The sequence below is a fragment of the Aquarana catesbeiana genome, linkage group LG04 (genome assembly GCF_042186555.1).
Source record: "Aquarana catesbeiana isolate 2022-GZ linkage group LG04, ASM4218655v1, whole genome shotgun sequence".
Classification (NCBI taxonomy): Eukaryota; Metazoa; Chordata; class Amphibia; order Anura; family Ranidae; genus Aquarana; species Aquarana catesbeiana.
The window spans coordinates 587,847,345-587,874,054 of NC_133327.1; the positions used below are offsets into that span (position 1 = coordinate 587,847,345).

Genomic DNA, 26,710 nt, shown 5'->3' on the forward strand with positions numbered 1-26,710 from the left:
TAAAGAATTGCATCACATGGCTCTTAGAATGGATCTCTCAGACATGAACACATTTTTACGTAGCAAATGGCTTAAATTTGCATGTGCTGCACGGTCATGTTGCAGTGATTTTTGGTATGTCACTTTAAACTTTTTTTTTTCTTTTGATACTATTATTGTTTTCTGTGAAACCTGAAAATTCTTCTTTAAATAAAACAATTTAATACCAATTGTATGTGCTGTCAGCAACTTAAAACCAACTTCTAAAACACTATAGCCAATAATATTGAAATGCCTTAACCTACCTAAAATTGATACCTCCTCTGTTGTGGAGCAGAATACACAAAACACACAAGACTATTAAATATAGTACTAAACCTGCACATCTCAAACTAATTTCATACGCTTTCTTAAAAGAGTGATCTTTGGGAAAAAAGAGTGATCTTTGTGAAAAAAGAAAATAAATACACACAGGAAACCTTAATTTGCCATTTGTGGAGATCTTTATAAAAGTTTCAGCAGAAATTAAAAGACTACATACAAACAATTAATAAAGGAGGCAAATATATTTTAAAAAATACTCCAGACAACAATACCGACTGTAAGATAGAGGAAAAAAAAAATCTTCCTGTACAAAACAAGGTGGCATGGCCTTAGTCTTGCTAGATTTACCAAGGTATCCTTAACATTTTATCAGATGAATTCACAGATTGCAGGTGCCAATATTTTAAACACCATTTTTCCAGACAAATTTTACATACAGTTCTGATTCAAGAAAGCAAAATAAAAAACAAAAACAACAAAAAAAAAAAAAACTACACCGAAAAAAAAATTACAGATTTACACATACAAATGTTGGGAGCTTTAATGTTAAAAATGAAACTGGATGCTATTACAGAAGGCTCCTAACACAGGCTGTTTAAAAATGTTGCTGAAGAAATTTACTTCCGGTTGTTGTATCTTCCCGACTGGGGTGGCATTTGGTAATTCCTTCCCTGGTTGTAGGGCTGCAACACACATAAAATTAAGAGTTTGTTTACTGGATTAGGATGTGCAAAAGCAAATCATTTAATTCAGTCTCGTAAGCCAACAATGCTTCGTGACAAAAGCAACAAAAGCAACAATATCAAACTAAGCAGAAGTTTAAGTAGACTCAAAACATCTTTAAATATGCTGAATAGAAAGGAGATTTTGCTGACGTGTCCATCATTGTGCTCCCATAAACACAATTGGACAAAAAAACAAAAACAAAAAACACGCAAACAGGTTTTCCATTGTTTTGTGTCTGTGTGTGGTTTTTTAGTAGATTTCAAGCACAGTCCTCTAGTATGTAATTGCTCACCCATAAATGGAGCATAACACAGATGAAAAAAAAGTGCAATTCAATACTTTTTTTTTACATCACATTAGGTTTGTACTTACTTGTCTATTCCAATCGTTACTGTGGCGCTGATAGTAGTTACTTGCTCCACCATGTCCAGGGTTTGGATAATGCTGGGCTGGGTTGTGCCCATAATGTCTACAAAACAAACAGGCATCAAAGTTAGTCAACTGTACATCAAATATTTTTACATTTCTGCATTACCATTTTATAGACATTCTCTGCACTTTGGGGGTTTAAAAGAGTTAAACAAAAGAACGCTACCAGAAACCGCAACAAGACATTGTGTTTAGAAGGAAACACACAACATGCACTAGGTTTCCAAGCCAGAGTACCTTATCCAAAGGGTAAACATAAGCAGCTCAGGAGAATGCTTTATTTTCTCAAAGTCCAGACCCTCTAAGGCTTACTATTCTTTCGAGTTAATTGCAGATTGCAAATGAATTCTTACAGCAAAGAATTCTGAATCTAGGGTAGGGGCCTTGTCAGTTTTTTTCTTTCCCATCCATTATTCTGTGCAATATGTCAGAAGGTCTGATCGGGGGGAAAACCTTTTCAAGTTCTATTGATGTGGTTTTCAATTGACCGCCGTGACCTAGCAACATCAGCACTAATTGGCATAGACTGACATTTGGTATACAGTGTATATGGGAACACAAACTCAACATCTATTATGATCTAGATTAGCACCCCATAATACTTGCTGCAGCAAATATTTTAATTGCCCTGGGGCATCAAACCGATTTAAAAACCAACCACAAACATAAGCCTACCTCTCACAAGCCCTACCATACAGGTATGGTCATATATATAAAACTTCACCTGTCTAATGCCTATCTGCTCAAATCTCAGTAATGGCAAAAGAAATATCAGACAGACATACTTAATACCAGCAGCAAGGAAGAGCAAAGTACAGTAACTCATAGCAACCAGATGTTTACGGTCACTCCAGAGACAATGACTGGCTACTGTAGCATATTGTACTGTGCCCTAATAAAGTCTTGCCTGATTTTATATGCTGATATATATTCTGGACTAATATAACCCTCTCACCCTTATATAAAATAAAAATTATAAAATATCTAATATGGAAAAGACAAACATGAAATTTTAAAGGGGCAAGTCAAATTTTGTGTTTTGTTTTATGAATTTATGGGAATGCTACATGTACCTATTAAAACCAAGATGAACAAGCAACAACTAGGGGTTCTATTTTCCCAGCCAGTCTAAAATATGGATTAGCTACTTAAGGGCTACTTTTCTCTGCTCAGGATGTAACGTTGGTTAATACAACAGGGTTTAATTACCAAAGCTAAAGAGTGCAAAATTAGTCACACTTCTGCATAGAAACCAATCAGCTTCTAGCTTCAGCTTGTTCAATAAAACCTGAAAGCGCACTGGTTTTTATGCAGAACTGACAAAATTTTGCTCCCTAGCTTTAGTAAATAAACCCAAATATGACAATTACACGACATTTAGGGGACACTAGAAACAAATATACTAAATACGTATAATGGACTTAAAATTAAAAAGAGCTCAATATAACGTCAATGTAAAAGGCAAGTATGGAACTTCACAAACCTACGTGTTTTGTCAGTGAACATATGTCATTACAAAACCAGGTCACATTCCTTTTATTGCTTGACGCTTATTAGTCCGTGGATTCCATAATCCTCCACCAAGACCCTTCTGCTTTTAATTCAGTTGAGACTTAAGTAGTTAAAGAAACTGTTTTCAGTGGCAACTAATAACTACTGACCTACAGTGACACTGTCCTACAATGGGCTTGTCAGGCTTGAAAAAGTTCTACCAGAGAAGTTGATTAGGACTTCAAGAGGTTTGTAGCAAGAATCAATAGCTGGTCTGTGCTAACACGCCAGTCACAGCATAGAGCTTATAGAGTGGAACACCATTAGTTATGCCTCATTAATTTCCTCAGCAAGTCTAAAAAGAAATTTGTTTAGCCTGTCCTTAAATCCCAGTCTCTGTTCAGGTTTTCAGAAGTATCAGGTTCTTAGCTAGGAGATAAAAGTGAAATGGCAGTATGACAGCAGCAAGTCATGTTAATGTGCAAGATCCAGGTATCTGTTCATGTTTATAAGGCAAGGTTTTTATTTGAAAGTCTCTATAAAACCTACCTTTGTTGTGGTGGCTGGTTGTAACGCGGTGGATGACTAGCCCACGCATTCTGCACTCTGGGAACTACAAAATACAAACTCTTGTTAAGAGAAAAAGTACAACACAAGCCTAAATAAATGCAGTACAGTACATATAGTGCAGTACATGTTCATCTAAATGTATAAAAAACAAAAATCTTTAATATCTTACATTTTACTACTTTTTTTTTTTTAAACAAACTACATCGATGATTCTTATGCCCTGTACACACGATAGGATTTTCCAACAACAAATGTTGGATGTGAGCTTGTCGGAAAGTCCGACTGTGTGTAGGCTCCATAGAACATTTGTTTTCGGAATTTCAGCCAACAAATGTTTGAGAGCAGGTTCTCAAATTATCCGACAACAAAACTTGTTGTTGGAAAGTCCGAGCGTGTGTACACAATTCTGACGCACAAAAGTCCACGCATGCTCAGAATCAAGCAGAAGAGCTGCACTGGCTATTGAACTTCATTTTTCTCGGCTCGTCGTACGTGTTGTACGTCACCGCGTTCTTGACGTTCGGAATTTCCGACAACATTTGTGCGACCGTGTGTATGCAAGACAAGTTTGAGCCAACATCCGTGGGAAAAAAAGCCACGGTTTTTGCTGTCGGAAAATCCTATCGTGTGTACAAGGCATTAGGCTTCATGTACATGGGTAGTTTTAAAACCTCTCCTGAACGATGGAATTTGACAGCTAGTAACGGTCAAGATGTCTGTGGTGCCGCGTTTACATGCCGCGTGTGCGTTTAGAAGCGTTTTTTGCATTGCAAATGATCACAAATGTATCTCCAAATGTATCTTAAAAAACGCCTATAAACAAAAAGCGGCTATAAACATGAGCTACCGTGTTTACACGCCGTTACAGGCATTTGGCGCTTCAAATGCCTCTGAACATACATTCTTAACGTATTTTTTTGCTTTCTAAAAAATGCTTCTAATCTCAACTGCCTGGAAACAAGTATAAACACCTCAGAGTACATGTACTGCTAAGAGAGGAAAGTTCAGGGGCAGCAGAAAAGAATAAAAATGCCCAACTGCTCCTAAATGTCCGTTCATCAGCAGCAGTGTACATGAATTGAAGCCTTAGGTAAAAATGGGGAAAAAAAAAAAAAAAAAAAGCACTCTGCAGTATTCCATGAAGTGTAGATCCACTCAAAACTGCATCAGTTTTGGGGGTAGATGCTGGTCGACAGAACCCAGTAGGCGATTTCATTTTTTATTTTAGATATCAAACGGTAAAATCTCTGCAACAGAATTCACAGTTCCACCCACAGGCTGCAGCCATTTCTGAGAGGGATGTTAAAAGAATATTTGATCACTGGAGTCCCTGACAGATGTAAGAGGCCAGAGTGATTCATCACACCGCACAAATAAAATTTTAAAGGTGGACTGACCATTCAAACTGACCTCCTATAAAGAAATGCCCATTACATCCTATGATGCGGTAATTAGAAGCACCAGGTTGTCCATTTTTTGTTAGCAGAAATTATGTGAAGATGGAAGAAAAATTTTGCCATAATCATTTGACAAATCGCTGCCAAAAATATTTGTGCGACAACATTTATACCCAATCGGAAATAGTCATTGGTATAACAAAAACACCCCAAAAACTTCTAAAACCCATTTTTCACTCCTGCATTATGGTAATGCACAGTGTACCACAACACAAGGTATTACACACACCACAGTGCCATTCATTTTGAATGCCATCCCATCGCAGTGTTACAGTAGCAGGCAAAGCAACTGCACTGAATTGCACCACAACACACAAACTGCGCCTTGTAGCGTGAGAAAATAGTACATTTCTGGTGCATTAAGGTGTGCTAACAACTCATTTAAGTCTTAATGCACATTACCACAAGACAGTCTAAATAAGCAACTAGCTGCTAAAGGTTACTACATATCACATCTTACCCCCTCTTAATACAACATCAGATTACAGTCACATATCCAGTACAACACAGCATAAGCAATGACAAAATACCATCTACATAGAAAGGGCAAATAACTTATGGCTACTTTGTGAATACTGGGTCATGATGGGTCTTGCATATAACAATTTCAGAAACATGCCTGCCTTGAGGTTACCTTTGGTGTATATTGCACTGCAAACATCTACTTATAATTCGGTTTAACTGGCTCAGAGCAAATAGCAATATCTGTTTCAGATGCAGACCCTCTTTGAAGAGAAAGTGTGCGTGCTGAAGGACCACCCACCCTTTCCTTTGTTTCCCACAATACTACATTAGTAACACAGCCACAACAAAACAGGCAATTAGATGGATGCTCTCCGTCTAAACAAGATTGGCCACTGCACAGCATGAAAGGCTTCTAATCAATAGATGCTCATTCAGTACACAACACTACAAATTGTGTAGCTTGCAAATCTTTAGGCTGCTGTGAGATGATCATTGTTTGGGCAAAACCAAATTATAAAAGCTCCTGTAAACAGCTTTGTTTTTTCTAATCGATACACTGGTGAAATTACTGTATTACAAAAACCAAAAATGTGTCCGACCTCAAAATAAAACAGCAATCGTTACCGAGTATACCAGTTTATTAAATGCTTTAGGGAATACAGTGTAGAATAGAAGTAAGCAGACATGTAAATTTAAGTGGGGCCTTAGATAATAAATCACACAAATGTACCATTAATGACTAACCTATTTTTACCCTGTTTCCCATCTAATCTAAGGTGTAACACTCAGATGACTGCTGTTCTAGGCTCCCTCAGGTGACATTCTGGTTTAATATGCAGCGCTCAGCCATGATTAAGGGGGCTGGGACATGCATGCGGGCAGCTAGTTGGCTGCTCAGGAAGCCAATCAGTAACACTTGCCGCCATAAACCAGAACTCACGAGTGGCCAAAAGAGCTGAAAGGAATTAAGGTGGAAAATCTTTGCACTGTGCAATACAGTAGATGAAACCTATAAAATGTGCACACAGTATATGTTATTTTTATTTTTTTGTTCCCCCCCCCTTTTAAAACCCAATATAGACTGCACCATGAATGTGGTCATTCAAACCCAGTGTTTCTCGACCTTTTGGTCAAGGCACCCTTTAAAATTCCATAAATCTTTCGGCACCTCATTTTAAAGTTTAAAAACGAAACAAATAGTTTTACAAGCACAAACCGTAAGACCCCCAATGCTAGGAGGCGATTATTCTTCCAACGTTCAAACACCTTTGCACACTGGTACTGATTAGTATTCCAATGTTTCTCCTTAAGCTAATGTGATCCCAGAGCTAAAGAAGGAAAAACAAGGATGCTGTGCAAGTGCACAACATTCTCCTTATAAACTGATTTTGTTTGTTAGGACACTGGTGGCTGGAAGGTTGTAATGGTGCACAATAAAAACTTGTTGCTTTATGTAACCAATAGTAGAAGGAAGAAGGGCTGGCAACTCCATGTCCATATCAAATTTAAATACTTTTATTGGCACGTTAAAAAAGTACAAATGCAGACGCATTCCGGCACACCGCCTTGATTGCTGCAGTGATCAAGGCGGTGTGCCGAAACGCATCTGCTTGTACTTTAACATGTGCCAATAAAAGTATTTACATTTGATATGGACATGGAGTTGCCGGCTCTTCTTTCCTACGATTGTCTAAGTCTTGTTCGGACAACACAGCCAGAGCACCCCATCGTGGACTTCACTTTACATCCAGGCGGCTTTCCTTTGTGAGCGTTGCAATCCCTTGTCTACATTATGTAACTAATAGGCAGGCTTGAGCCACCCACTGGCTTGTATACAATTTTTGGGCAATTTCTAGGCATTTTGCCAAGGTACCCCTAAAGACACCCTGGTTTAAAAAGGCTGTTCTATCTTACAATGTTTCAACCAAATTTCCCCGTCTGAACAAGTGGAGGTGGATGGATGAAACTTCATTGACACATTTTCCATGTATTAAATGCATTAGCAGATTTTGGTATACTAACAAACTGAAGCCAAACGCCAGCTCAAACTGTAGTTACAGCAACTTTTCTCTTTTGGGATAAAGGTCATACATGAATAAAATAAAAAAAAAAAACTAATCATTGTAAGCACCCCTGTCCATGTTAAATGGTTTGTCTCATACACACACCCTCTCTCTCTCTACACCAGATGAAAAGTAAAAAGAAAGCCTAAAAAAAACAAATACAGCCACCGCAGCTAGGAATTGGTAAGCTGCAATATAAAAAAAGGTTTGCTTTTGGGTTTAATACCACTTTAAGGAAGACTTTGGCTGAATTGCTTTAACAATTTGGTATTCAAACGTGTTTACAAAAAAATCATTTAGTGTTTCTACAGGGTGTATTTTGTTAGCAGGCAATCCCTACTTTTTGGCTTTTTAAATCCCTTTAAATTATGTGCTGCCATATTAGTTAATAAGAATGAAAGAACTAAAATGGAGGTCAAAAATGCAAATCCTGAGAAAAGCAGAACAGGGAAGTGGGACGGCCACAATAAATAAGCAGAGGGAAGCTTGTAGGGGTGCAACGGATCGTCATCGATCCGTACGGATCAAGCTCCGCAGATCGGGACACCCGCGATCCGCGGAGCGCTCTGTGGCCTCGGCCATAGGAAAGGCCGCAGCTTCGGCCTAGCTCCGGGGCGGTGGCCATCTTGGTACACCCGGCGGCCGTTTAGCCCGTGACCGCTCCATCACTTGTAACAAACCTCTCTCCCCTCTGTGTACTGATCTGTACAGTGGAGGGGAGAGATCAGATGTCAACAATGCCCTGCTGCAATACTCTGCCATACCCTGCCAATATACCCGCCAATACCCTGCCAATAGGGAGATTGTGGATATTACAGCGGGGGAGATTTTTTTTTTTTTGATCCGAAAATGATTCGAACCATGACTCCTGATCCGAGGAACGATCCGAACTGTGAGTTTTTTGATCCGTTGCACCCCTAGAAGCTTGTCTGCAAGTCTTCAGGTACAGCTACCTTTCCAGCAAGGAAAACAGTAAGCATGACAATAGCAGCATCTTGTGCTAAATCTCCTGAGATTAGCAGTTAGAAAAAGTATGGTCAAAGCTTTTTTTTGGCTATACTTCTCCTGTGGGCCACAGGAGTGCAGCCAATTCTGCACGCCTGTGACCCATTTTCAGCCAACAGCTGAGGACCAAGAGCTGAGCGATCAGTGGCATTTGAGCGCTTGGTTCTCAGTCTTACAGGTGATGGGGGACAGCTGCAGCCATCTAGGCAAGAGAGTGTGAATGTTATATATTTTTTTGAGATTCCCAAACTTCTCTTAAAAGGTAGCAGTACCTTAGAGTAATTACCATTGCAGATAAAAAAGGCTCAGGACTACAGGAACACCTACAAGGCTCAGGACTATGCACAGGAAGTGCACTGATTTTTCAGAAGAAAAAACTTAGAGAAAAAAAAAAAAAAAAAAAGAATCTTAAGCCATTATGAGCAAAGTAACAGGTTTGTTTTCGAGCAGACTTTATTTCAAAAAGTGAATATTTGCTCTTGTGATAGAAAAATATTAATGGTGCTTAACAGTGGTGTAGAGAGAGAAAAAAAAACACTACTGTTAAGCACCATTAAGATTTTTAGATGTTCACAAGAGCAAATATTCACTTTTTGAAATAAAGTCTGCTCTAAAACAAACCTGTTACTTTGCTCATAAGCCCAAAGCATGTATGGCGCAAGATCTTTTTTTTTTTTTTCCTCGATTTAGCAAAAAAGTACCAGAGGTGCTGGAGTTTCTCTAAGCAGATATACACTAACCCAGTCAACATACAAAATAATAAAAAGGCAACAATGTTGAAATAATTTTCTGACGGGTAACCCTAGAAGAAAATTCTGTACGTTTTAGTTGACTAAACATCCACAAGTACAACTACTTATTCATATTAATGCAGCAATATCTTATAGGAGATGTATTTTATTTCCCATACTGATCTTGAAGCCTGAACGCATCTGATGAAACTAAATGGTACTTCAAAAATAAAAAGTACATTTCAGGGGGAGGAAAAAAAAAAAAGGAGCCATGTTGATTCTAAAGCCTAGATAGAAAAACTATAAACTAAAGGCTCCAAACAGCTACTTAAGAGAGTATTTACCTAATCAGCCCAGCAATCAAAGAGGAGACCTCATGTTTACTGATTGCACTAATCAAAATCACTTTCCAACTCAGCTAACTGACAAGTTTACCGACTACGATGAAACAGTCAGAAATCAGACACTCGGGTTTGCATAAACTGAATCTGCCATTCAGTAAGAGTGCTGGCAGACTGTACTTGACTTCCGCAAGTTATCAGCATATAGCCAATTATTCATCAGCTGAAAATTGGTACATCAATGTCAAATCAAGGAAATGCATAAAGGAACACCCACTGCAGACACTTGAAAGAGGTGGCTGTTTGATTGACCGCGTTGCCCTTCTTCCTGGTTTTGTCACTTTGTGCGTGTACTAGACACCGCTGCGGTAAATACACCAAATCCATTTTATGCTCCTTTCCTTCAAGGCACAGTTTTTCTCCAATCTAGTTGTCATTCACAGCCTCCGCCAGAGTAAGTCAATTTCCATTAATATCTCCTTTTATATACAGGAATATGCTGACACCTTAGCTCAAAACTTTGTGCCTTCTTAAGAGGTTAACCGATACTACACCTTATTGCTGGTAAATTGCGCTACTTGCTGCAGCTGTGTTATATGCCTCATGCTTACAAGGCCAAGAAAACGATACCATGCAACTGTATTAGACTGCAGCATTTTACAGGGTCTGAATCTGAATTTTTTTTTAAAGGTAGTATATGACCCCCCCCCCCCCCCCCCCCAAAAAAAAAAAACCCTCAAGCTGCAGCTGTGTACAATCTGCTTGCAAAATAAATTTATATATATATATATATATATATATATATATATATATATATATATATATATATATATATATATATATATATATATATATATATATATATATATATACACATACACACATACATACGTACACATACATATACACACACATATATATACACATATATACACACACAGTATCTCACATAAGTGAGTACACCCCTCACATTTTTGTAAATATTTTATTATATCTTTTCATGTGACAACACTGAAGAAATGACACTGAAGCTCCCCAGTGCCAGCAGCACTCATGCAGCCCCAGACCATGACACTCCCAACCACCATGCTCGACTGTGGGCAAGACACAGTAGTCTTTGTACTAACCTGGCTGTCGCCACACACGCTTGGCACCTTCTGAACCAAATATATTTATCTTGGTCTCATCAGACCACAGGACATTGTTCCAGTAATCTATGTCCTTAGTCTGCTTGTCTTCAGCAAACTGTTTGCGGGCTTTCTTGTGCATCATCTTTAGAAGAGGCTTCCTTCTGGGATGACAGCTATGCAGACCAATTTGATGCAGTGTGTGGTGCATGGTCTGAGCACCGACAGGCTGACCCTTCAACCTCTGCAGCAATGCTGGCAGCACTCCTACGTCTATTTCCCAAAGAAGCACTCAACTTTGGTCAACCATGGTAAAGGCCTGTTCTGAGTGGAACCTGTCCTGTTAAACAGCTGTATGGTCTTGGCCATCGTGCTGCAGCTAAGTTTCAGGGTCTTGGCAATCTTATAGTCTAGCCCATCTTTATGTAGAGCAAAAATAATTTTCATATTCTCAGAGTTCTTTTGCCATGAGGTGCCATGTTGAACTTCGTGACTAGTAAGAGAGTGAGAGCGATAACACCAAATTTAACACACCTGCTCCCCATTCACACGTGAGACCTTGTAACACTAACGAGTCACATGACACCGGGGGAGGAAAAATGGCTAATTGGATCCAATTTGGACATTTTCACTTAGGGGGTGTACTCACTTTTGTTGCCAGCGGTTTAGACATTAATGGCTGTGTGTTGAGTTATTTTGCGGGGACAGCAAATTTACACAGTTATACAAGCTGTACACTCACTAATTCACATTGTAGCAAAGTGTAAAAGTCCTCAGTGTTGTCACATGAAAAGATATAATAAAATAACTTACAAAATATGGAGGGGTGTACTCACTTGTGAGATACTGGGGGTATATATATATATTTGTATTTATTTGCGTATAACTTAAAATCAGGGGAAAATCGTGGGTGCGTGTTATACGCCGATCCCCCCTGCTGATTGTGCGGAGTGAGCGCCGGCCGCCAATATACATACATACATAGACGAGTGTACTCGTGTACGCTAGGCTAGCTCCGCAAACCACAAACGACCCATTAAAAAGATAAAATAAAACTAGGATTTTGCTGCAGGATTAACCTGCAATACAGAATTTTTTTTTTTTGGTATTGGATGTCCTCAGTCTGATAGCCAGTATCAATCAACCCACCAGACCATAATCTGACATTTACAAGTGGGCAGGCTTCATATGTCTGGTAAGCTGCTTTATAATCACATGATGGCACATTTGAATGTGTGAAAATATTTTCTCCTTTTGGTGGAAATTCTTAATTTATGGTTGACTTTTATATATTAATCAGCACTGATTTATGAACACACTGTTCCATTTGACAGCACAACAATATTTTTGGGACTAATGCTATTGGTCAGCACATGAACTCATTGGCTCCTTGTGCTGCTCCCTCCTCTGACACCCAGGCTGTATTGTGTATTTCAGAAAAAAAAAAAAAAAAAAAAAAAAAAAAAAAGCCGATCACCGTTTTCTGTTGAAGGGACATCGGTCCCAAAGAGGAAGGGGCGAAGCCGCCTCATGTGCCCATCTGTGCCGCCCACCAATGCCGCCTAACAGTGCCCACCCATGTCGCCTAACAGTGCCCACCAATGAAGGAGAAACATTACCGGTTTTCAAAATGAAAAAAATATAAAACGGTTTTGTATTTTTTTTTTCTTTTAAATTGTCTTTTTTAATTTTAATGTTTAACAAAAAAAAAAAAACCCAGAGGTGATAACATACCACCAAAAGAAAGCTCTATTTGTGGCAAAAAAATAAAAATTAATTTGGGTACAGTGTTTTATGAACGCGCAATTCAAGATGAAAACTGGCCTGGGAAGGAGGGGGGGTTTATGTGCCCAGTAAGCAAGTGGTTAAAACAAGAGACACTGACCCTCGCTGGGGCTACTGGCACCTCCCTACTGCCGAGTGACCCTAGAGCAAGCAGCTTGCAATGGGGGCACCCAAGCTCCTGAGCTGCGGCTCCATTCACACACAGAGCCGTGCGGCTCGGCCCCCGCCCCATCTGGCCCCCGATTGGCTCACTGGCTGCAATTGACAGAAAGGAGGCAGAGTCCCCGGAGAGCCAAGTCACTCGTGCGCATCACTGGATCGAGATGGGGCTTAAGTATTAGGGGAGGGGGTGCTGCACAGCAGGTAAAAGGAAGAGAGAAAAAAAAAAAAACACACACACACGAGCCTTTAGAACCACTTTAAAATAGTGCTGACAGGAAGGCCACAATCTATTTTTGTAGCATAGATCTGTCAGACAAAAAAGGCTGAAGGTGGGTGTCAGGACGGACCTTGCCACCTGGACAATGAAAGGACAGGGGGGAGGGGGATTTTTTGGAAGGGTGTAGGTACATCCTTAAGGGAGAGTGGAGAGCAGCAGCTGTCTGGCAACTGATAGCAAAAAAAAAAAAAAAAAAAAAAAAAAAAAAAAAATCAGGTTCAGGTGGCCTATGGCATCAAGTCTCTGAGGAATCCCCTGGTTGTCTCAAGGGTTGAGATAATCCAGCATCACAAAATGACATATTGAAGGGGGGAAAATTCCCATCTTTAACAGTAAGAAAAGGCTTAAAGGTGTGCATGAACAGGTGGGAAGTATAACCTGTTAGGCCGCTCCCATAGCCTAAAGAAAATACATTTGATTACAGAGTTGCATTATTGTGTCTTTTATATCTGCCTAGAGTTTAAACATTTCATGACTAGAAGGTCAAGAACTTAGGACTAATCAAGTTACCTGGCAATGCTAAGTTTGACATTGGCATCTATGACTAATCTGTCAATTTAACACCGGGGTCTGAGAATGCCCACAGGTGTACATGCTTCATTTTCTTCTGCAGCACTGATGTTCTAATGGCTTGGGCCATTGTATGACAGGGGCCTACAAAGGGGTATTAGTGGTCACAAAGTTGTTATACTTTACTTTTTTTTTTTTTTCTCTTACTATGCAAATGGAAAAGGAGTAAAGCAAAAGACCTAAAAATGTTTCAGTGTGAGGAAAGACATAGAAGCTAGACACAAAAATTCAACTTACTTGGTGGAGTACTGAACAATGGTGGCTGGTGGTGGCTGGGCATCCGGTATGCATTTACAGGGTTAAAAGCTCCAGGTGGTGGGGCATTGCTGTACAGTCCATCTCTTTGATGCCCCCGGGATTGTGGCAACACATGCCTAAAATGTTCAAATTTAAGTACATCTTTAGCATTTGAAATACCATTAAAACCAGAAACCTGCTCACAAGAGCTTACAATGCAAACTAAATGCAGCAAAAAAAATCCAACTATTTCCAAACTCCACTCCAGGCAAAACCTATAATCCGTAGACTTGGCACATGTGTACCATGTAATAATGTCGCCTCCATTTACCTCCTTGCAGCTTGCATATTCATTAGTTCTTCCAGAAAAAAAAGTCACCCTTCAGTGGCTTTCCAATGTTTCCTGTCCAGGGGACTGGACATTTTTGCACGATAGGGATATAGATCTCTCTCTTCTCTAGTCCTGATGTAAACACATCAGTATGAAGGAAGCTTTGGGCATGTTTATTAAAATCATGCAGCCTCTGGCTGTACTGCCCACCAACACCTAGCTCCACCCACTGCCGAGACCTCACTGTATTGGCACACTGGTAGCTACATCTCCTTCACTGTTGAGTGCCCTGGTGCTGCATGTTGCCAGCAGGTCAGCACTGACAGGTTTGGGCTGCATCAGACTTCTACTTGAGGCCCAAATTTGCCGGTCTCAATTATCTTGTGTCCTTCTCCATGAGCTGCTGTAAGAAACACTCATCATGCCTGTGCGAGATTACAAGAAAGTGCCCCTGAATGACAGCCAAGGCTGTTGAGGCGGCTGCCATCTGGGATCAAGAAGGCAGTGCCCAGTAAGACTGTTACTGACTTCATTCTATATGGTAAGTTTGCTTGCCATGCTATATGCATTTTATGGGTTTTTTTTTTTAACCCCTTCCCGCCGACCGTACGCACATCTGCGTACTCGGCTTTCCGGGGTTATACCGGGATGATGCCCGCAGCAGCAGGCATCATCCCGGTACCGTTGTTTAGAGCCGGCGATCGGCTACCCGTATATAACAACCGATGCGGCTAAAAGCCGCTCGGCTGTTATACTGGAGGAGCGGGAGGGGACATCCCCCCCCCCCCCTCCCGCCGCTCTTACTGGGCCTCCCGTGCGATCGGGAAGCCCGGTGTCCAATGGGGGCAGGCTGGAACGAAGCTGTGGGCGGCTTCGTTCCAGCCTTCTCAATGTAAACGCGGAAGCGACGTCATGACGTCACTTCCCGTGTACTCGGCTGCCAATGGCACCGGTTTTAAAAAAAAAAATACAGTTTTCGGCGATCTGAACACTGAAGTGCAAAGGAGGGATCGGGGGTCTTTTAGACCCCCCGATCCCTCCATAAAGAGTACCTGTCACCACCTATTACTGTCACAAGGGATGTTTACATTCCTTGTGATAGCAATAAAATTTAAAAAAAAAAAAAAAAAAAAAAAAAAAAAAAAGTTTTTTTTTAAACACAATTTACAAGTATAAAAAAAAAAAAAAAAATTTTTTTTAAAGCGCCCCTGTCCAGCGAAGAAAACGCATACGGAAGTCGCGCCCGCATATGTAAAAGGTGTTCAAATCACACATGTGAGATATCGCTGCGATCGACAGAGCGAGAGCAATAATTCTAGCCCTAAACCTCCTCTGTAACTCAAACCTGGTAACAGTAAAAAAAATTTAAAGCGTCGCCTATGGAAATTCATAGGTACCGTAGTTTGTCGCCATTCCACGAGTGTGTGCAATTATAAAGGGTGACATGTTTGGTATCTATTTACTCGGCGTAACATCATCTTTCACATTATACAAAAAAATTGGGGCAACTTTACGGTTTGGATTTTTTAAAATTCATGAAAGTGTCCCTTTTCCAAAAATTTGCGTTTAAAACACCGCTGCACAAATACCGTGTGATAAAAAATATTGCAACAATCGCCATTTTATTCTCTAGATTCTCTGCTAAAAAAAATATATATAATGTTTGTGAACTCTAAGTAATTTTCTAGCAAAAAATATAGATTTTAACTTGTAAACACCACATTTCAAAAATAGGCTTAGTCATGAAAGGGTTAAAGAACCTTGTCACATGATCACATACACTGAAGAACATACCTGTAAAAGAAAAAGATACATTCTTTTTTTGCAGCCCACACCACAAAATGCTGATCACTAGATATGGCCCACTGAATTCTGCTGGGAAACCGTCATTTCTGGGAGTGTCAATCTAAGTAGTGCCCCATAGCTCTCGCTAGCTCCCCCTGACCTCTACATCACCGCAGGAGACAGTAGCAATGTGGAGGTTAGCAGGAGAAACAAGTTAAAGCTGCAGGGGACTATGGAAGTGTCTGTTTACTAGTGGATCATTTCTAGTGATCGAAGCAGCATTAAGCAGCATGGACAACAGAAGGGAAAATAAAGACTCTTCTTTATGTGAAAGTGCTGGCTTGAGTGTATTTTATTGTGAATATCACTTTAAAATACAAAAAAGTTTAGTAGTGACCAATGATGCCCAATATCTGAGTTTTGAAAGATAAATTGTTTAACTGAGTAAAAAAAAATTTTCCATGGTTATATTCAAGATCTAATCAAATAGTTTTAATTCCGTCACACTATGTTTAGGCACCTTTGCAGTAACATATACAATTTTCAGGAAATCGATAGTTAAAGAACAAGGCTATTTACCCCAAAGTCCTGAAAGCAGACTGCTCCAAGTGAACTGGCTTGCGGTCAGAGCTGAAGCCAAGGCGTGGTCTCCAGGGCCTGCCATTGTTGTTAGTTCGCTCCCAGTCTCCAGGTTTTAAGGTTATTGCTGGTTTCCTATATAATTACAGCAACGTTGAACATTAAAAAGGAGGAGAAAATATTCTATATACTTTCTTTACTTAAAGAAACAAGTACTCACTTTGCTCCTTGCAGAACCACTGCTTTGAAGACATAGCCATCGGTATATTGTGGGTCTTTAAATTTGATACTAAGATAAATAGAGAAGTCATAAAATTGCATGCACTGTATATGTAGAGTTCACACAAAAACTGGGTTATGTACAGTTACCTTATACCTTCGGCACCAACAAAGCAATGCCATCAATAAAGCGGTTGAAAAGGTAGGGTTTTTTTTTTTGCCTTCATGCATTCTATACATGAAGGTAAAAAAAAAACATCTGTGTGCAACTCCCACCTTATACTTAACTGAGCCAATTCTTGATCCAGTGCTGTGCTTGAAAGCAGCCACTCTCTCCCTCCTCACAAGATAGCGAGGAAACCGTGGGAGCCATAGGCTCCCGACAATCAAATCCTGAAATGAGTGAGTGGGGGAGGTGGAGCTGAGGCACAGTCTATAGACACCAGCAGCGTGGCTTGGGATCAAGCCCGCAGGTATGCCACAATAGGCAGTGGCAGTTTAGGGTATGTATTTTTGTACATGTGGGGGGAGTGGACTGACTGGGAGTACAGAGAGATCGCTCGCTGTTTCTGATCACTAGGAATAGACGATCTCTCACTATTCCCCTCAAAACGGGGATGTTTGTTTACACTGACCCGTTCTTGCTCTGTGGAGTGGCCACAGGGGGCCGGCAGGCATAGCAGCCACAGGCATCAGCTCCGACGACGTGCGCCTGCTATAGCTATTAAAAAAGGGACAGACGTACAGCTATGGCGATTTACGCAGCCGAGCCAACCTGCCGCAGTATAACGGCGGCTTTTCAGCAAACGGTTAAGGCTACGTTCACACCAGTGCAGCTATGATTCGATCGTCAGAGATTATGTAGTGCGACTTGGTTGCATTTTAACACTGAGTTTTTTGGTAGGGACAACCAATGACTCATCCCAACTGTCAATCGATGGACAGCCGCTGAACTGCATGGTAAACAATTAAGAAGGAAAAAAAAAAAAAAAAAAAAAAAAAAAAAAAAAACCCCACACGCTGTCTGACACCCGCCCACTTCTGTCTCAGAATTGCATCTCCAGTTCTCCAACACTGAAGAAAACAAAGGGACGAGTTTACCCAGTGACAGTTTAAAAACGAACACATATTTGACCAATGACATCATAAGGGGTGGTGTCACTTGGCGAGGTCACTGACGGTAAATGGACATGCCCATATATGGTCAATGATGCCACAGGTTGCCCCCACCCCTTTGTTTACTTCAGCTGCAGGGAATCCAAAGATGTCATTCAGTGCCCTGGCAAGGGATGGGATGGAATGGGCGTCGGTAGCTTTTTTTTCCTGTTCATGCAGGTCGGTGGCTGTCCATCGTGATTGATGTGGACTTGCATCGCTGGACGACATGAGTAATGATCGATTTAGATCAGGGGATTTTTTTTTTTTTTTTTTTTAAGGGCTTGTCAAAAAACACCTGTGTTTTGTGAATGGGTAGGGGTACCCTTACTCATTCACATGGGAGGAGCAGGATCTAGGGCCCCCTTATTGTTGAAAGGGACTTCCAGATTCAAATAAGCCCCCCACCCGCAGACACAGGTCCAGGATTATGGAGAAGAGGCCCATGTCCTTAACATGTTAAGGGCATGTGGCCTGGTATGGTTCATGATGGGGTGGGAGCTGCACGCTCATCCCCCCCCAGGCCGCATGCTCCAATAAGGGTCTGGTATGGATTTTAGGGGGGACCCCATGCCATTTTTTATTTCTGTCCTGCTTTTACATTCAACTGACAGCTGGGAATCCCTACTGACAGAAGGGATGATCTATTGTTTGGACTCTAGCACGTGCCTGCTCCTTAACCTCCAAAAGGCTGTAAAAAATGCATGTACATGAGTTTCCATTGAAGTCTAAAGTGCCAAAATAGCAGCTGCAATTGTACCAAAGTAGCACAAGACCCTTTTCCAAAAAAATGTGCCATACTGTGCTGCATTGATGTGAACAGGCACCATAGAGAATAATGCAATTTCCATGGTCATGTGATTCTGTGCGACTGAAGTCTCATCTGAAAACCAAGCCTCAGAGAAAGACAAGTCATATTAAATTTTAATACAAACCTAATAGAAGAATTCTGACTCAAATTCCGTAACATGGGAACGGGAGATTCCACTGTCCTGAAATAGAATTTAACAAGTACTTACTTAAAAAGTTCAGTTATCTACAAACAATAAAACAATGTCTGTACACAGAGGGCATTCTGATCCATTTCATGACATTTAAAGCACCAAAACATACAATAAAAAAATATAATCTGTGCATTGTAGTGTGCTGTGTAAAAAAAAAAAAAGAAAAAAAAAAAAAAGTTTTTCCAAATTTCATGCATTATGGTGCACTGCCAGGTCATCCACATTGAATGGGCTACCTTTAAGCGAAAGTTCTACTGTCACAGGTCTCCAGCATGTAAACTGAGCTGCACATGTGCAGCTCAGCTTACACTGCCGGTACAGTCCTCGTGTGCCAGAATGGCCAAGTCCTGTTTATGGAGTGCATCACCCCCTGCCAGTCAATAAGAGGCCCAAAGACAGCTGAACTCTAGATCAATGTTTCTCAAGTCCTCAAGTACCCACAACAGGTCACGTTTTCAGGATTTCCCTCAGATGAAACGGCTGTGGTAATTACTACAGCAGTGAAACTGATCAAATCAACTGTGCAAAATAATGGAAAGCCTGAAAAAGCTGACCTGTTGGGTGTACTTGGGGACTGGAGCTGAGAAACACATGGGGGGAGGGGGGGGGGGTTGGGAGAGATCTGATACATCCAGGTGTGTCTGATAAGTTCTTGAACACATTTTCCTTGGCGTATGTAAACTGACAGCGCTGTGGTGTTTGGGAGAGTGATTCCCAAGCACATTCCTGGAACATGTAATCTGGCAAAGAGGGGGCTGTGTGTTTAGAAAAGCAGTTTCTAAACACAGCCTCAGCATATGTAAAAAGAACCCCATTATGCCTGAATTATGAATAAAATTCCTGTTTTTCTTTGTACGATAATTCTTTGCTACATTATTTTAGTGAAGAGAAGTGCATATCACCCAGGTTTGCGAGTGTACATATTGTTAATATATAATTAATTTAATGGTTACAGTTTAAGTGTATTTTTAGGAATACGATTACTAAAGGAGTACATCTCTCCATCTGTCTGAATTTTCCATATGTGAACGGAACAGAAAAATCAGAAACTTTTCCAACATATCAACACTACAATATGGAAATGCAGTTTCCTTACACGTCTGGAAGAACAGCTCCATCATCAGTATCCATTTTTCCCTGAATGCCATGGCACAGTTCAGGTGGAATGTCTGTTGGCTAAGGAAAGACATCAGAAATGTAAAATCGAGACGTTTTTATGAAGTTTTCACAGTTCAGAGTTAAAAAAGTGACCAACAAATGGAAAAAATAATCCGAACACAAACACTCTAGGCCATGTGGCTCAAACGGTTCCACGGCCTAACACTTTAGCCAAAGTGCCCTATGTATATGCACCGACATGAGAGATATGCAAGAAATGAGATGGGAAGTATTTGGCAAAGCATCAAAGCTAAAATTTAATGCTACAGCCATCTGCTACAGATGCTTTATAAGTGTGCCATCAAGCGCTGCAGTAGTCCGATCTCTTAAAAGGTATTTTAAACCGTCAGACATAATCTGGCAAAGTTAAGTCACAGCAAGGATCAGATTAATGGCAGGGCCCAAAAGCAAGAACAGAGCTCTAGAGATGGCTTTCAAACACTTTATTAAGTCCTTAAAACAGTAGTAAACCACAGTGCCATTTTTTTTTTCTTTGACCTGAAAAGGTAAAAAGGCATAATGTGCTAGTATGCATTGCTTAACATTATGTGAAACTTGCCTAAAAATGACGCACTGCAGCAAAGCGCAGTCTCCGCTGGAGGCCGCTTCCTTCTTCACAAATCTTCCTTCTGGGCCTGCGGACTCCAGCTGTGTGACTGGCAGGAGCCGCGACGACATCACTCCTGTACATGCTGAGGGGAGACGCCATTTACAGCACAGGACTCTGAATGGTCCGGACAGCTGTTCCTTCAGAACGCATGTGCCGGTTACGTCATTGGCTGCATATACAGTAAATATTTCCTAAACGATGCATGTTTAGAAGATATTTACAGTACCCATATGCAAGCCTCATTATATGCTTTACCAATAGGTACAAGTCAAAGATGGGAGTTTACTCCCGCTTTAAAGCTGAATTACAGCTACGGAAGCCAATGGTGCCGTTGCTGTGTCTCAGTCAATCAGGAGGAGAGTCCCGGATGGCTAACACACTCATGGACATGTCTGGAGAGAGTTGGGGCTCAAGTAGGTAAATTAGGGGGTGCTGGGGAGGCTGCTACACACAAGGTATTTTATCTTAATGCAAAGAATACATTAAGAACAAAGCTTCTGCCTTTAGAATTCCTTTAACTGCTTGGGGATCAACATTAAGGCCTCATGCACACTAGGCATTAAAATAACGTTATAAAAATGCCAGTAGCCTTGCAGTGAGTTTTTCAACGTTTTTGCAACAGCGTTTTTCCGCTGGATCAAAAACATCAAAGAACGCTGGTGAGCCACGTTTGAGCGTTTATCAGTATTTAACAGCTGAAAAACGCCTCTCAGAGCCCACTAGTTTTGTTTTTTTAAAGCCAAAAAACACCCCAGCCAAAAACTGTTAAGAGCCTATGTGTGTATGGACACATAGGATAACATGATGGGGAATTTATTGACTGTAGAAAAAACCATCTGAAGCCAAAAACAGCTGCTGTAAAAAACATCCAAAAACATCCAGTGTGCATGAGGCCATAGGGTTGAAAAGTGAGGATCTTGTATAAGATCAGGCAGGGTCAGTGAATTTACATACAACTTATCACATCGGTCCCTGTAGCAAATGCAAAATCTAGGGACAAATATCAAACAACGCCTGCACTCCTTGCAAGAGTTTATGAACTTCTCACCAAAAATCGAATGATTTGACTGACTGCCGTAAGCAGCAAATAAATATTTTTTGCACGTAGTGGAAGTACCTGAAAAATTGAACTTTTGATGTGCAGAAATACAATTTGACAGACTGCTATGGACAGCAAAATCAGGAGTCACAAATCCTGGTGGGACTGTGATCAATAAGTACATATCCTAGCTGACCACGTTCATGTGGGTCACAAGGTACTCTGGGGAGGGACTGGAATTTTGGATCTCGTGAATTCTAAGCTCAGCTTATTGTCTTACATGTACCATGGGGACAAAATATTTTCAGGTAAGAACAGGGAACAGGTTGGGACATCGCTCCCGAGGCCAAACTGGCACAGGGACTAGGAGCAAGGGTCTTTAAGGTTCAGAAAACACCAAGGGAACAAAAAATAGGTCTGCTGAGCAGTTGTTCCTTGAAGACCAAGCGGGTCAGGCATTCTTTGGATGCAGTGTCCACAGTCCAGCAATTTAAAACATGCTTTCTGCGCATATGTATAGACAGACACATACAAATAGACAAGCCTACATACTTCCTGCTGGCTATCAAAGATGTAGAGTAGTGCTTCAGAAACCTGCTCAATCAGGAAAGAAATCTACTATAGCTGTGGAGAGCTCCTTTAAGGATTTAGACCATTCCAGCACAATTTGACAAGTTACGTTCAAAGCCAGAATGGGTTCTAAAGACGTTAACTGTTAGTAGAGTCCTGGGACATAAAATGACAACCTCTACTGGTCTAGTAGAAAATACACAAATCACAAGTTCCAGCTTCAGTACCCCAGAATCAATGGCACCAAAAAGTTCCATCCAGGTCACAAGAGAATTATGGAGTAATAGTGTCCTGCAACTTCCACAAAGGGATCCGAGGTAAGCCAGTGCCTTTCAAAACAGAAAAACAGGCATGCGGGATCCACGTTAGAACAAAAGAAACTGATTAGCAAAAATTTATAGCACGCTTACAGTAAAAATCGGGTAAATCAGCATGGGAAGCAGAGGGCACCAGGACAGACACATAACCAGGCTAAGCTGAGGAAGCAGCAACTCCCAATCTAATAGCCAGATTTTAACCAAGTGCGCTGTCCATTGTGCTATAAATTTTCTTTCTAATAAACCAGTTGCTTTTATGCTTACTTGGATCCTGCATCTACTCTGTTCTACTCAGTCTACTGGTATAGCGATTTCCCTTGTTAAGGTGGGTTACCGCTGCCATTGTAGAGACCAGCTCAATTTGAAATGTAGTATAGAAACTTTGATTGAAAAAATAAAAAGATAAAAAACACGACATCCACCCTTCTAGGATGCCATAAGAAAAAAAAACAAAAAAAAAAAAAAAAAAAAACAGGCATATTCAGAATGAGATCAGTTATTCTGGTCTACAGATTGTTTTCCAGGATCAAACCCAACAGTATACGGCTTTCCTGTGTCCCTCAACGGAAGGGAAGGAAAATAATTTGCATGTTATCCAATGTATTACTAGTGAATTAAAAAGCTTTGCATTTTAAATCCCTTGTGGTTCTCCATATTTTTCAGCCCCAAGTAGGTCAGCAAAAAGCCCTGTAAGAATAGTGTAGTTACTAGGATGCCACCAACTCCTGACTAAAATTAAATAAAAGTCAACACTGCACTAACACACAAGATAAATAAAAGTCAACACTGCACTACCACACAAGAATAAGTAGGGACCACTACTAAGCTGCTGAAAAAAGGAAAAAAAAAAAAAATTAAAGAACAAAAACCTTTTTTTTTCTAAATATTGGTAATATATTCAAGTAATATGTTCAGAAACATTACAGCCAATCGAGCTTAGTTTTTTTATTTTAAAGTTGCACTTCTGTCAAAAGCAATAATTTTGTTTATGAAACTTGGTGTCATTTATAAAAGACGTTCAATATCATAATGGCTAAATGTGTCTGTAGTGCAGGTTCAAACCTTAATACTATAAACACGTTATTCAATTTTTATTCCAGGAGTACAGTATATAATTTTTGGCAATTCTAGAGAAATGCTTAAAGTGTTACTAAACCCACAGCAGTAAAATCAGTGTGTATATGCAATAAAGCATGCTTGTTATACTCAATGTGGAAACTAAGGGGTTAATTTCTGCATTGTGTAAAAAGGCTGCTTGATCCTGTATGCACAGATCCTCCCCTCCCTGCACTGGCCCCCTGGACAAGTCCCTATAAGACTGAGCCTTTGAAGTCAGGCTGCACATGCTCAGTTGTGTGTATTGCTAGAGAGGTGTTTTTTCTTGGGAGGGGTGCATGTTATTAGCAAAGGGCCAATCAGCACTGTCCAGACAGAGGGTTGGGAGCCCTGCGGCCTCATAGGACAGCTCAGTGCAATATGAAAACTCCTCCTACAGGCTTCCTCAGAAATGTATAGATGTCACAAGACTGCTACAGTTGTGCTCATAAGTTTACATACCCTGGTAGAATTTATGATTTCTTGGCAATTTTTCAGAGAATATGAACGATAACACAAAAAATTCTTTATCAATCATGATTAATCTTTAAATCATAATGACAACAGAAATAACCCAAATGACCCTGATCAAAAGTTTACATACCCTGGTGATTTTGGCCTGATAACATGCACACTTAAAGAAAGATGGGCTGCATGGTCGAGAAAGCCATTAGGACACAAAAATATCACAAAATATCCCACTTACAATATGCCAACCAACACAGAGACAGGCCTCAAACCTTCTGGCACAAAGTCATTTTGAGTGATGAGACCAAAATTGAGCCTTTTGGCCACAACCATAAACGCTACATTTGAGGAAGAGTCAACAAGGCCTATGATGAAAAGGTACACCATTCCTACTGTGAAATACAGAAGTGGATCGCTGATGTTGTTGGGGGGATGTGTGAGGTACAAAGGCACAGGAAATTTAGTAAAAATTGATGGCAAGATGAATGCAGTAAGTCATCAAAAAATACTGGAGGAACATTTGCATTCATCAGCCAGGAAGCTGCTTTTTGCCAAGAGGAATGAGAAGATAAAGAGCCTCATCCACAAATACCACAAAAGACTTCAAGCTGTCATTGATGTTAAAGGGGGCAATACACGGTATTAAGAACTGGAGTATGTAAACTTCTGATCAGGGTCATTTGGGTAGTTTGTTGCCATTATGATTTAAAAAAAAAAAAAAGTAAAAAAGTTGATAATAAATGGCGAAACACTAACCATGAGTGAAAGAAATAAAAAAGGTGCTATTCATATTTTCTGAAAAATGGCCAAGAAATCATAAATTCTGCTGGGGTATGTAAACTTAGCAGTATATGCAGTTGTGCTCCTAATGAGAAAAGGTATTTAGCAGTTTATAACAATTCAGATGACTAAAATAAGACAAACTAAAATCGCTTTTTTTTTTTTTTTAAATCAGAAAAGACCGACTAAAACCAAATCGAAATTTGACATCAAAATTAACATTGATGACGACAGATCGGGTGTACCTCTTTACAGTTACTCCTGTAGAGCTCATGTATAAACTCATGTAGGGGGTGGTGTTTCCCAACGAAGAGATGGTCTCCTCCAAGGCTGTTTCTTCGTACTGACACAAGGAATAAAAGAACACCTCTTAGCACAGATGAGTCCCTGTACAGAATGTTTCTTCAACAGCTGCCATTAAGTTCATTAGCGTATAATCCAAACACAAGTTAATTCATTCCTGCGTATGATTTCAGCTTTTATAAAGCAATTTAAAAACTTAATTACACTGCTAAAACTCCCACTTTTTCTAATGGTTTGGCAGTCACGGTTTTAACAGACACTCATAAAAAGACTTTCCTGTGAAGGCAGATCATTTGAGTCATATACAAAAACCTGCAAATGAGAGTTTAACAAGTTTTAATGCAAAGTGGTTTTATTCTACTTTGTACCCACCAAGGCTCCATTTATGCATCAAGGATCATTCAATTTACTGAAATTAAATCATCTATGAAGCAAAAGGTTACAGATTTGTTTAAAGGCAATCAATAGCAGCCATCCATTACATCTTGTTCATTTGCAGCCTAGCAGAGCATAAACGGTAAGTACATTAATGCTAAAACTTTGGCGATTATACAGACAACACAGGTGAATATCATAATCTTACTTTCATCAGGAGTGAGGTCAGGGTAAACCTCTTCCAAAGCAGCTCTTAGCCGCCGCTCATCAACAAATGGCAACAGAGCAACACCTGAAAAGGTAGAGGAAGCAATCAATTAACTGGAAGAGGTGAAGACCAACACAAGGAGACAGATGAGCTTGACACAAAGGCCATTGAAACAATTTATATATTTATTTTTTTTTTTAAAAAGCATTCAAATCATTTATTGTCCAAGATGACAAAAGGCAGTCGGATTTATGGAAGCTGCCCTGACTTAGTTTCAGGGCCATGATCCTTCTTACACATACAAGCCTACAGTGACCATGTAGCTTAGTCACCTGATAAATGGAAGAGGAAGAAGAAAGAGGAGAAGAGGGAGGAGTGGGGACACTCTAGTACCCAGCACTGTGCACAATTTCTGTACATAAATGCTGACAAACATACCTCACAGAATAGGAGAATTACTGGAGCAAAATCCCCCCCTCTCTTTCCAGTTAAGTCAGATCTAGCACTTTTTTCCACCTAAAGCTGAAGTTTGACACTTTTTTAAACCGCACCAGGCATGGTACTTACATTGAAGAGTGTCACATGTGCTGGTGGTTGCTGTATTAGACTGAAAACTTCAGTCCTCTGCCAATGGATACTCCCACAGCTGTAATCTTGCTGTGCTGCATGGGTTATGAGCGGCTGCATCAGTGATAAACACTAATCACAACTACCGACAATGCCCGCTCTTTTTGCCAGTGTTCCATTCACAAAAGCAGCACCATTGGTTCCCACAGTGAAACGTGCTCTATGAATGGAGGAGGCAGATATTTTATTCATTAGCCCGATAAATACAGCTTTTATGAGGGCATAGTCAGCACTTTTGAGGAGTGCCTCTCTCAGCTGCAGCTGTCATATTAACCCCCACAGTGCCAGAAGTTCACAGCTGTGGAGGTATCCAGGGGAAGAGGACAGATTTTAACCCAACACAGCAGC

General features: G+C 40.4%; 1 protein-coding gene across 1 annotated transcript in view; it reads right to left on the bottom strand.

Moving 5' to 3' along the window:
- Nucleotides 1-463: 463 nt before the first annotated feature.
- The window catches only part of XRN2 (5'-3' exoribonuclease 2), a 70,128-nt gene continuing 43,881 nt past the window's right edge, over nucleotides 464-26,710 (bottom strand). Inside the window, exons 21-30 of the mRNA XM_073628138.1 lie at nucleotides 25,736-25,819; nucleotides 25,095-25,192; nucleotides 19,909-19,988; nucleotides 18,744-18,800; nucleotides 16,655-16,723; nucleotides 16,435-16,569; nucleotides 13,740-13,876; nucleotides 3,499-3,562; nucleotides 1,402-1,498; nucleotides 464-986 (exon numbers count right to left, since the gene is read on the bottom strand). Coding sequence (XP_073484239.1) covers nucleotides 921-986; nucleotides 1,402-1,498; nucleotides 3,499-3,562; nucleotides 13,740-13,876; nucleotides 16,435-16,569; nucleotides 16,655-16,723; nucleotides 18,744-18,800; nucleotides 19,909-19,988; nucleotides 25,095-25,192; nucleotides 25,736-25,819 — 887 coding nt within the window. The 3' untranslated portion in view covers nucleotides 464-920. The remainder of the gene's footprint in view (nucleotides 987-1,401; nucleotides 1,499-3,498; nucleotides 3,563-13,739; nucleotides 13,877-16,434; nucleotides 16,570-16,654; nucleotides 16,724-18,743; nucleotides 18,801-19,908; nucleotides 19,989-25,094; nucleotides 25,193-25,735; nucleotides 25,820-26,710) is intronic.